The following is a 13099-nucleotide window of genomic DNA, read 5'->3' as shown; positions in this document are numbered from 1 at the left end:
ATTTTACACTACATAAAAATTAAAATCCAAGTAAATCTTACAAAGATAAACAAAACCTCCTCTCTGAAGACAATAAAACAAGATGAGCAGAATTAAAGGCTTAAATAAATGGACTATATCCCACGCTATTGGATTGGAAGGCCCAATAATGTAAAGATGTCAAAGCTACCCAAATTGATCTAAAAAGACTAAATTGCCCATTTGTGAGACATCATTTCTTAATCTTACTATTAGTAAAATAGATCAATGAGTTTTGATCCAAACTTGGAATGAATTTTATAAAATATGCAAATATACATTATGTGCTGTTAAATCTTTGCTCTACTGTACAAATTTTGTATCAAATAATTTATATTCTTTCATTTTAAGCATAAGTTTTGCAGTGGCCTCAGTCTTTATTAAGCTACTGTAGTTATTGGATGAAGACCAATTTTTCAGGTTCAAATGTTTATTAGCTACATTTAAAAATTAACAAATAAGAAATGACACAAATCATATTCTTCCATCCATTTTTATTATGAAAACCAATATTTAAGTATCAAGTTTCATTGAAATAAATCAACATTAAATTATAAATTTTCCTTTTTTTGTATTCATGTGCTTTGAATGTAATTATCATTAATTTAAAATGATAGTTTTCCTTTCTAACATTCTTCTCACTTTTCTTTGCTTTTTTAATATACTCTTCTTGCAGGCATCCTACAACATTATGATTGAAGGAAAAACATACACGGTGAACCTAATGCAAAAGTAGGTGATATACATTATTTTATCATCTGTATTTGTTCTAATTATTGTTTATAAGTAATCCAGAATGTAATTATTTGGTATTTTTAGATGTTCCTAGTTACTGGCTATTTATTTGTCTCTTATTTTATGCCTTAAAAACTTTAAGTCTATATAATAAATACCTAGAAGTTGAACCTGTAGTGTATACTCCCATCTTCCTCCTTCTTAGTAGCACCAGATTTTTATTTGGCTATCCATGGATTTCATGAGGGATGAATTTTGTTATTTTTTAACCTTTATCAAAACATAGATATGTCTTGTTTTTGAATCCCTAATATTCAACTATATTTGAAAAGAACATCATGAATTTTAGGGTGGAAGGAATAGTGATAATTAAAAGAAAATTACTTAACACATCATGTCAGAATGTATTTAGGACTTAGAATATAATCATAATTAGCCAAACTCAATCCCATGCCAGCTGATGAATTTAGGAAAAATAAGCACATCATACTAAGGAATAAAGAAAAATCAGAATTGTAATGGTACTTTTTAAATGGTAAAAATAGGAATTTCAGAACTCTCCATTAATGTAATTTTAAAACGGTGTGAAATTTTTTTCTTTCCAAATTTTTATTTAAAATCCAGTTAGCTAATACATAGTGTAATACTAGTTTCAGGAGTAGAATTTAGTGATTCATCACATACATATAACACCCGGTGCTCATCACAAGTGCCCTCCTTAAGTCCCATCACCTATTTTGCCCATCCCCCACCTACTTCCTCTCTGGTAATCCTGTTTGTTCTGTATAGTTAAGTCTCTTTTATCGTTTGCCTTTCTCTCTTAGCCCCCGCCACTGCCATGTTAATCTGTTTTGTTTGTTAAACTCTACATATGAGGGAAATCATATGGTATTTGTCTTTCTCTGACTGACTGATTTCGCTTAGCATAATACACTCTAGCTCCATCCACGTCATTGCAAATGGCAAGATTTCATTCTTTTTTTATGGCTGAGTAATATTCCATTGTATAGACATACAACCTCTTCTTTATCCATTTATCAATTGTTGGACACTTGGGCTGTTTTCATAATTTGGTTATAGTAGGCAATGCTGCTATAAATATCAGGGTGCATGTATCCCTTTGAATTAATATTTTTGTATTCTTTGGGTAAATAGCTAGCAGTGCAATTGCTGGGTCATAGGGTAACTCTATTTTTACCTTTTTGAGGAACCTCCATACTGTTTTCCAGAGCAGCTGCACCAGTTTGCATTCCCACCAACACTGTAAGAAGGTTCCCTTTTCTCTGCATCATTGCCAACATCTCTTGTTTCTTGTGTTGTTAATTTTAGCCATTCTGACTGGTGTGAGATGGTTATCTCATTGTGGTTTTGATTTGTACTTCCCTGATGATGAGTGATGTTGAGCATCATTTCATGTGTCTGTTAGCCATCTGTGTCATCATTAGTTGTATTGTATATTCTATATTTTTTTCCTAATATAAAGAAAGACAGCTTCTGAATAGCAGTATATTTCTTAAGCTGTCTTTTTTATATTAGGAAAAAAAGGGTATGATGAATTGAGTATTTCACACCCTACAATTAATGCTTTTCTTTTCACGCATACAAGCAGAGTTCACTTAAAAACCATCTCATAGAACACAAAATCTTTTGAAGAGTAACCACATTCTCAATGACTAGCATGATAAAATTAGAACATAATTACAAATGTTTAATGAAAGAAGAACCAGCTTTTTGGAAATTAAGTAAGAGTTACCAAATAAGTCTTGGCTTAGAAAAATTCAAAATATTGTTGCAAAATGTCAATAAAGTAGTCACAAATAGAACTTAACTTTTTAGATATGACCAAATCTGTAATCAAAGTAAAACGTAAAACTTTCATATTTTTTTTCCATTTTATATGCAACAGATGAGAATATAGTGAGTAATACTGTGGTGAAGAGGAGACAGAATAAGTGTGGCCAGGGAATCCCTGCTGGTGGAGTTACGAAGCCTTCAGTGACCACTGTCCCTACTCAGGGTGTCTTGGCAGGTAGTTGGCTTCAGGCTTAGCCAACAGTTTGTATACAAACAGGGTGATGTCACTTGCACTCTCAACAGCCTATGAAGCTTTGACTATGTGCAGAGCTAGGAGGAATCTGTATCTTGTCACAGAAACTTAGCAATCCCCTAGGGTCTCCAAACATACAAAATTAGAACACCAATTTTATCACATTGCTCAAAGGTGTTCTTGCCAAACTCAGGAATGGATCTAGATTAGAATATTGAGGGTAATACTACAGACAAGCCTCATTTTAATTGTGCTTCATACATACTACTCTTTTACATATTGAAGGTTTTTATGGCAACCCTATGTCAAGCAAGTGGTTTTATTGATGTTTCTGCTTCGTTCCTGGTGGGTCCATTTAGCTGTCTCCAATATTTATATTATTCATCATCTCAGAGTTTCAGGAATGATGGGCCCATTTGTAATCCATTCCACATCTGCATGAGATGTAGTTTAGGGTTTTCATTTTTGCATGTGATGCTCCTTCTGCCCTTGTCAGGATATGCTTCATTCTGTCCATTGTCTACAGACAGCAGGTATTGATTTTTTTCTCCTTCTGTTTACAAATTGCTGAGGATATTTCTAGCTCTATGCTCTTTACTGAAAAGCCCACAGTGTGTTCTCATGCTAGAGACCAGAGGCCATTTAACCCTCCTTCCCTAAGGCACAATTCTGGTCCAGATTCTGTCCTAGTCTGCAGTGTCACCTGCTCACTCTTTCAGCTGCAGCACTAGCCTTTGCTTTTACTTCCTTGATCATTCTGTTTAAAGTAAGAATCAGTACACCTTTTGCAAAGGGCAAACATTTTAGAATGATCTCCATATGGTCTCTCGCAACCACTCAATTCTGCTATTGTGAAAGCTGGCATAGGGAATATGCAGATAGATGGACATTCTAATATCACTTTATATAAAAAAAAAGGTGGTGAGTTGGGTTTGGCCTATAGGCCATACTTCGTCAACACTTTATTGTTTAAAGTGTAGTACCATATTTAAAAATGGTAAATGGTTAATTGGTCATTTCTGTGTGTTGAGAGTGGAAATGGAAATAGGGGATTAGGTCTTCTCACAAAAATCACTACCAATTACCTTTATTGTTGTTTTAATATTTCTTATTGTACAATATATTAAGTATAAATTAAAATACATGAAATATGCTTATGCAGTTAAATGAATAATTATGAGATGAACATTCCTGTACCCCTGACATTAAACACACATTGACTTCCCTCCAAAAGCCATACAGATATCATTTTCCATCCCTGTTACTTTAACTACTTTCCCAATCCATTGTCATAACCATTTCCTTCATTTTATTTAATTATCCTAAGTAATATATTTCTATATGTTTGTTTTGAATTCTAAATGAATCACAGCATATTCTCCTACAGCTTATGTCAGTCACTCAAAATAATGTCTGTGAGATTTATCAATGTTGTTAAAAGTAATCCAGTTTATTCATTTTTATTACTGTATAGGATCCAATTTCATGATTATGCAACAATTTATTCTGTTATTTTGGACACTTTTGTTTTTTCTATTATGGAGATATTACAAATATTCAGATATGAAAACTCTTGTATATGTATTCTTTGTCACATGTGCACAGGATTTTCTAGGACATATAACTAAGGATAGTCTGGATTGTTAAATTATATGCATTGTCATAATTATTAAACAATTCTCCCAAAGCATTAGACTAATTTATATGCCCCTCTGAATTTCATATTCTATAAATAATGGTGGATAGTTTAAGTTTTCAATAACTACTGATGTCTTACTGTGATTTAATATGTATCTAAATGCAAATAAGTCTGAATACTTTTTTAAATATATCAGTTGGCTGCTTGGATTTTCTTCTTTGTAAAGCACCTACATAAGACATTTATACTTTTTAAAAAGGTCTAATCTGGCCTTTTCTTTCCTGTTTTTAGGAATTCTTTTAACTTTTTGCCTAAAAGTCTAATTCATAATGTGTTTCCAAATAACTTCTCCTATTTTATGCATTCTGTTTTCACACTTATGGTATTTTAGTAAAGAGAATTTTTCCTTTATGAAAAATTATAATTTTATCTTGTATTAAAAAATGCTCCTTTACTCCAGGTGTCCTCTACATTATGTGATTTTTGTATTATTGATTTGCTTTTAATTTTTTTGTGTTTATTTTGATCTTTGTTTACAACTTCCTCAAAAGAATTCTAAGTTGATGACTCATCAACCATTTTTATTTTCTAGTTTAAAAATTTAAGGCTCACTTTTTCTCCAAATACTGCTTAGCTGCTCCTCACATCTTTAGGTGTGTAGAATTTTCTCTGGTTTACCATTAGCAAACATTTTTAAGTTCATATTACATATCTTCTTTGGCCCATGAATTATTTCACTGTATCTCTAAATACCAATACATGTGGCACTTTTCTAGGTATTATTTCTAGTAATTTTTGATCACAGAATATTCTTTGATTTCAATCCTTTAAAAGTTGAGACTAACTTTGGGATGTAATATATATTCAGTTTTTGTAAATATTCTATATGTACTAGAAAATAGCATGTATCCTGCAATTATTTACTATAATATTCTTTTTAAATCATGTCATAGAATTCTTCCATATTCAAAAATGATTTTTCTATTTAGTAATATTTATGTGTTAAAATCTTCCACAGTGATTTTCAAATTGATTAAATTTTGAATTCCATATTTTGAAGTTATAAAAAATTAAACAAAAATTTTACCTTTTTGGTGAATAAAATTTTAACATTATGAAGTGGCCAGTAATTATTTTAAATTTTATCTGATGTATGTATAATTACACCAACTTTATTTTGTTTCGTATATGTAAACTACATTTTCCTACCATTTTCTTTCAATTTTTATCCAGTCTGGATTTTTCTTTTATTGAGTGTGAAATTCTTTCTTTAAATGCAGTCCAAATGATCATTTTTATTTTGTTGTTATTATTCTTTTCATAATTTAAAAGAAATAATTGTCTACATACAAACATCCATCAAAGCTACTATTTTCTTCTAATGGTTTTCATTGTTTTCATTTTCACTTTCATTAGCTCTAAGATTCATCCAGAATCAATATTTATGTGTTTTGTGAGCATAAGAGTGAATATTTAATTATTTCTTCATATTAGCATGCTATGGATTTAGCAAAGGCCGTTGGGAAGAAAACACAACCTTTCTTCACTGCACTGTAATGTAACTGATGTCATAAACTGAACGACTCTGGACCCTTTTTTTCTCTCCTGCTGGTTTATATATTTATTCTTGTACCCTATTTATCTATACAAATACCATACTGTACTAATCACAGTGACTTTATAGTTTTTGATGCCCAGCCTTGTTCAACAGTTTTAAAATGTCCTTGCTTTTCTTGACCCTTTGATTTTCCATATAATTTTTGAAATCATTTTATTATTTTTCTTTTGTGCCTTTTATTTTATATTTTTTTATTGTCTTCATTTTAACGAATCTGTCATTTTATACTGTACCATTTCCCATCAATTAAATTCTTTGTTATACATTCTTTTACTATTCTTTTAGTAGTTTATCTAGATTAACATGTTACTCTCTGAGTTATTGAACCTAATATGCATTATTACTTTTATCAGTTACCCTATATTGTCAAATCATTAAATCTTTTAATTCCACTTGCCTTCTTTTATGTTTTCATTATTTTTTTCAGCCATTATAATACTGCATAATTTTAAACCCCAATGAGATTATTTTTTGTACAGTCAGTATTCTTTTATATTTAACCATAAATTTACTCATTCTGGTGTTTTTCATTTCTTCCCGCATTTCCATTTCTATATGCAGTTAATTTATATATCTCTCTGGAATTCTCTATATTTCTGTTGCAAGTCTGCTTGTTTTTGATTATATTGGTTTGTATTCATTGTTAAATTTTTACCTAACCCTACACTTAAACATTTTTTTGCCTTTTAAAATTGTCATTCTATTATCTTCTGACTTTCTTCATTTTTATTGACAAGGTAGTTGTCAGTCTTATTTCTGTTTCTTTGAAAGTAACATCTTTTTTCTTTTTCTCTTAATATTTAGAAGATTTTATTTTGGTTTTTATTAGTCTTTTAAACAAATCAGATGTGATTTTTCTTTGCTTTTATCATGCTTGAATTACATAGAGCTTATTGATTCTGTATTATCAGTTTTGAAAAAAAAATTGCTCTTATTTTCAGAGAAATTAAGTTTAGCTCCTTGGCAACTCTGCACAATTTCCAACATCAGCAAAAGATTTTTCCAGGGAGAGAAGCTTTCTTGCCCAAACACAAATATTTGACTTTTTTCTTTCTTTTCCAAAAGACTGGTGCCTGCATATGACCAGCTAAATCTCTTTATAAGACCTTCAACTCAGAATCTGTATGTTTCCTGGAGCCCCACCCCACTGTGGGTCATATTAATTTTTGGTATGACAAAAATGCAAAAAATCTTGCTCTGCTTATCAGTGTTTGGCTCTTTGACATTTTGCTTCAACAAATCCAGACTGCCATGGTAGTCACAAATTTTTATATTATGCTTATTAGAGAAATGAAATGGGATATCTACATTTACCCTTTCTCTTTATAGTGCCATTTCAGCATATTCTTCCCATATTTACAAATAATATATTGTAATGTGAGTTCTCCATCTAATCTGTGAATTCTTGTCACATTAGTTCAATATTTACTGAACATTTGTTATTTTACCAATATTCTTCTAAATGTTTGAGATGCACTAGTAAACAAAATGGACAAGAATCTCTGTTTATATTGTTATCAAATGAGACTAATAATGCTATTAATGTGGGAAACAAAGGCAAAGGAAAAATTAAATTTCCTTACTACATACAGCCCACTGACAAGTCCTTGAAACAGGCAGAGTGACATTCTTCTAGAAACTCAGCTGCCTCGATGTTAATACTTTGTTAAGGGTAAAAGGCAATCTGAGCCCGACCCCCAGGATTGTGTAAGTCTACTTTAACATATAAAAATTCCTTTGGAAACTTCTTTTATCTCTACTCCCCAAAGATGTATGTTGGCAGTCATCCCCCAAGCATATGACCCACTGATAAACATCTGAAAGGTCTCATGACTAAGGTTTTATTAGACAGTCATAAATGAACTTTTCCTAACAACAGCTAGCCCCTCAAGGTCCTGGAAACCTTGCTTCTAAAATTTCTTAGAGACTTACACTATCCCTAACCAACTCCCCTCCCAACTTGAAAGTATATAATTGATGACACCTCATGACCCCGGTGCAGCTCTTTCTGCCCACAGGTCCTGTCCCCGTGCTTTAATAAAACCACTTTTTTGCACCAAAGCAGTCTCAAGAATTCTTTCTTGGCTGTTGGCTTTGAACCCTAACATCTTTCCTACATCAATATCATAAATGAGTGGATTAGGAAGAATGATAGAAGGTAATAAATGCTTAAGCAAAAATAGCAAAGTTAGAAGTGTTGTTTGAAAATCTTATGTTTTGATAATTAGGAAAGTTGCATTTTTAAAATAAACTTGCCAAAATAAGCCTTACTGAGAAGTTGATATGTAAGCAAAGACTTGAAGTAAATGAGACGATGAACTATGCTGAAGAGCATCCCAGGAAGGTACAAATACTCTGAGGCAAAACTTGCCTATTGTTGTTTTTTTTTTTTTTTTGATTTTATATTTATTTATTTGAGAGAGAGAGAGAGAGAGTGCAAAAGCACAAGCAGTGGGAGGGACAGAGGGAAAAGCAGATGCCCTGCTGAGCAGGAGCCCAACTCAGCGTTCCCTCCCAGGATCCTGGGATCATGACCTGAGCCAAAGGCAGAAGCTTAACCAAGTGAGTCACCCAGCCACCCCTTGTTGATTATGTTTTAAAAAACAGCCTAGAGGACAGTGTGATGATAAAGTGAGTGAGAAGAGATCTAGACACCAGGATTTTTGAGTAAAATTAGAACAAATCCATGTATTCAGGACTTTCTCTCTATTTCTTCCCTGACCCTATCAACTTGTCTATAATAAATACAATAAAATAAACATTTTTTTCAAAATAGGAGCTTAGAAAACAAATCCCCCATTAAATACCTTTTATCTTTATTTTACAGAGCTTTTTTACCTCATAATTTTAGAGTTTATGGTTATAATGGCACAGGAAGTATGAAGCCTCTTGAACAGCAGCTTCAGGTATGACTTTTACTGTCTGTTTTACCTTTATTAGGTGAGTTTCTGTGATCACCTTACCTAGGGTTGGGCTGTTAGAAAACAAAGGGTTGGAGTTATGTTTTGTTTTAAAATGAAGTTAACCATTTACTTTTGATGATGCTGTAACTGAACTAGCATGAGTTAGCTCCTTAGTGAGTTACAGATAGAGGCTACACCAGGTGGTTGTCACATAAAGGAAACTACTTGCAACAAATAAGATCACAGGGAATAGTTCCAAAGCCTAAGCAAGAATGAGCAGGTTCTTTTTCTTTAGTGTTTAGGATGAATATTCAGAAAGGGGAGCTTTGTCATCGCATATGAAGGTAGGCATAAAGTTGTACAGATGTCCTTAGAAAACATGCCTATACACACATTTTATGCTTGTTAATGAAGCTTGTGCTCCTGATAGGGTGGAGATTTTAGCATTATAATGAAACAGAGGTAAGTGTTGGACAAGGAGAAGGGGCTGTGGGCATGCTCAGAGAGCCAGTATAAACTAGATGGGGTCTTGGGCTCTTATCTTGGGTAAAGAATGTGGGGTCTTGCTTATTTTTGAAACAGCTCTGAGAGTTTTACTACAGATTTATTGTCTATGATGTGGTTAGGCTATTTCCTAGCCTGGTAGAGACTTAGGTTTGCATTCCCTTTGTTCCATTAAAATCCTTAACTACTGAGGTTTTGGCATTTCTTTGTAATTCTGATACCTCCTAGGGAGCTCTAAAAGAACTGTCCTTGGGCAAATAGTGCTGGTAGGGCATAGATCACAGAAAATAGCTGGGGGGGGGGGTGCTAAAATGACTTCTCTTCTGTCACAAAAGCTATGTCTCATCTTTCTTTGTCTGGGGACCCCTAGCTTTCTGCTTATAATGTGTCTCAAGTTAGCCTTATGACACAGATGGTCAACTAAATCAAAAACGATTGTGATTTCTTTAAGCTATTATTTCACGATGATGTACATGTATGTACTTAAGTACATGTAGCAGCAGGGTTGAAAATATCATGAAATAAATATGTGAAAAGTATGATTTAATCAGGAAAGGTAAATCTGGGAAGAAAAGGAGAATCCAAAGACTTGTCTAACATATGTTCAAGGACCAAATAAATACACATGGAATTTCATGTACATTTAAGAAATATATTAAATTTTCATGTATTTGGAACACTTGGAGCTTCCTTTAATAATGTCCATAATTTGTTGTAAAAATAATTGAGAAGTGTGCATAGAATTGCAGGGATTACTCATGTTTGAAATGCAGTTTTTCTTTTTTCCCTTCATGCTGCCCTCCCAATTTCTATTGTTTTTTTCTGTTTGTATGCCTGATTTCTGCATAGTGAATCAACCAATATTTTGAAATTAAACATTTTTATTTAGACTAAACTTTTGTAACAGAATAAGTAATAGATAATGGTTAGTTGCTTTAAATTTTGTCCAATAGATTAGGCAAATATATGTGAGTCATCTACAGAAATATATAAATACTACATGCTGTCAAAAATGATATATATATATATGTGTGTACACACATAAATATATAATACATGTGTGTATCATATATGTGCATGTGTGTGTGTGTGTATGAAAGAGAGAGACAGACAGAATTAGCACCAGTGAGACAAAGAGATATACAGGGCTGCAATATCCCATACCTGAATTTTATGTAATTCTGCTATACCTAACACCTAACTCTGCTTCCTACTTCCCAGGAGGTAACCATGAGAGATAAATGTATAATTTAAAAAACAAAGCAAAGAATGCTTTATTGATAACCCGAATGAAGAAGGTTGTTAAGTTGGCTTCAGATGCAATGAATATCTGGTGCCATATAAATAACTTATATTTGCCAAAGCTGCAAGCCTATTTCCAGTACTGGAAAAATCAGGAAAGTTTATTAAATTAGATTAAAAGTAGATAAATTTGTTTTTAATGAAGTCTACAAATGATTTTTATCCCTCAAAGTCATATTTTCTTGGTGAATACAGACTTATTTTAGAACAAATTAGCCTGTTAGACATAGAAAGAATTTGTTCCCAGTGCCTAGAGCTCATAAGTATAAGCCATTCATCATTGTTGTGGACTTTACAGTCTCTCTAGAACAAATAACTATTCATCATGATTAAAAGGTAAAATCACCAGGACAGCATAACAATTCAAAATATGTATGCACATAAAAACAGACCTCAAATTACATGAGGCAGAAATTGACAGAAATGAAAGGAGAAATAAATTATTAAGATAATTGAATTTTTAAATATTCTTTTCTCAATAATTGATAGATGAAGTAGAAAGAAACTCAGCAAATCTGTTGGACCTTGAGTGGAACTATCAATCAACTTCATCTAATCAACATTTATAGGAGCTAACACACAGTAGCAATAGTATACATATTCTTTTTAGTGCAAAGAGAACATTGAACAAGATATAACAGAGGAAAACAGTGTAAGAAATGGCAATGATAAGAACAGGAAAAAACAAAGAATGAAATTGATTAATAATAAATGAGCTTTTTGACTCCTCCATGAAAATTTTATCTTAATGATTACTTAAAAATGATTTTTTACTTATTTATTTACAACTTTTCCAATTATTTATAATGCTGATATAACTTACTGATTATTACAAAGAATTAGAAATGTTATCAATCTGAATAATAGAAACCACATTTGGAAGGAAGTAGATAAAAGCTGGTGGAAAGGTCCAGGTATTTTTTCTTGATCTTATGAAGTATGATTCATACAGATGAAACTCTACATAGGCCCACAATTAAAAAAATACAAAGTAATCCACTGATAGTATGCCAATGAAATATTTTAAAAAAATAAGACAAGACACTGTTTTAGTTTATATTTGATTAATGTAAAGAAACCATGTAGTAACTTGAAAAGGGAAAGTGTAATATAAAGAATTATTAACTGTAACAGGGACTAGAATAAAAAATAAGAAGTAAAGAAAACTCTAAAAAATATAGGAATGCCAGATACAAGAAACAGCCAGCAACCCTAGGACTGGAATGAAGAAGACAATCTTGTTATCCCAGGGCTGAGATCCAAATCTTGTTAGAAGGGGCACAGCTGTGGATCTCTGAATAGCAGGAAGTCACAATGGTGCTGTACCAATAGGTATGGCCATAGAATTTCTCTTTGGAACTTTCTGGAAATCTATTTAGGGTAGTCAGGAAAGCTGTTCACAAAGAGGTATGTCACAAAGCTACTCTGCTGCAAAGGAGAGAGATTTGAAAAATGGGAGGAACCTACTGGCTGATGGGTGCTAGCAACCATGATACACTAAAGCATCTGTGTACTAGAGAATCGTCAAGCACTGAGGGATCCTGGTGGTGCAATGAGCAGGACACTTAACAGGAGCCTTTCAAACTAGCACACTGGAACCAGGAAACAAAGCTCTCCTACACCTTCTACTGGCAAAACTTTAGTGCCACTTGCCAAAGGAAAAAATAATTTAGGGGCCCAGATTCATTTTCACCAAGCAGGTAAAAGATTTATTAGGAGCTGAGGGCCAAAACATCAATAATTGATAAAGTCTACAACTTTGACTATTCAGCTTTCATTTGCACATATTTGAACTCTGGTAAAACAACATAATTACCTTATATCTCTATTTAACAAGATTCAGCTACCCTTTCTTTCTTTTTTTTTTTTAAAGATTTTATTTATTTATTTGAGAGAGAGAGAACGAGAGATAGAGAGCATGAGAGGGAAGAGGGTCAGAGGGAGAAGCAGACTCCCTGCTGAGCAGGGAGCCCGATGTGAGACTCGATCCCGGGACTCCAGGATCATGACCTGAGCCGAAGGTAGTCGCCTAACCAACTGAGCCACCCAGACGCCCTCAGCTACCCTTTCTACAAGTGAAGAAATTCCCACCCTTCCCCTCAATTGAGGAGACACACAATCACAAGAGCCATCATATCCATTATGTAATACTATGTTAACTAGAGATTAAATTGTGAAGTTAACTTCCAAGAACTTGTAGGTAAACTAATAATAGGAAGAAGGAAAAAGAAAAAGGCTAGCATATAAAATAAACATGTATGTATACATACAAGAAACAAAGAAAATATGCGAAGTCCCTAATGTCTTCATTTCTGTATTAAGTAATGATTGCT

General features: G+C 32.8%; 1 protein-coding gene across 5 annotated transcripts in view; it reads left to right on the top strand.

Annotated features, from left to right (window-relative positions):
• The window catches only part of ADAM2 (ADAM metallopeptidase domain 2), a 168389-nt gene that overhangs the window by 4776 nt on the left and 150514 nt on the right, over positions 1-13099 (top strand). For all 5 annotated transcript variants that reach the window (XR_003520892.1, XM_027599509.1, XM_027599510.1 and 2 more), the window contains 2 exons: positions 695-750; positions 8885-8963. Coding sequence is in view for 4 of the 5 variants with exons in the window: in XM_027599509.1 (XP_027455310.1) it covers positions 695-750; positions 8885-8963 (135 nt within the window). In the remaining variant the exon portion in view is untranslated. The remainder of the gene's footprint in view (positions 1-694; positions 751-8884; positions 8964-13099) is intronic.

The sequence above is a fragment of the Zalophus californianus genome, chromosome 2 (assembly GCF_009762305.2).
Source record: "Zalophus californianus isolate mZalCal1 chromosome 2, mZalCal1.pri.v2, whole genome shotgun sequence".
NCBI lineage: Eukaryota > Metazoa > Chordata > Mammalia > Carnivora > Otariidae > Zalophus > Zalophus californianus.
The sequence above is the reverse complement of the archived record's forward strand: the minus strand, read 5'-3'. Positions and strand labels throughout refer to the sequence as shown.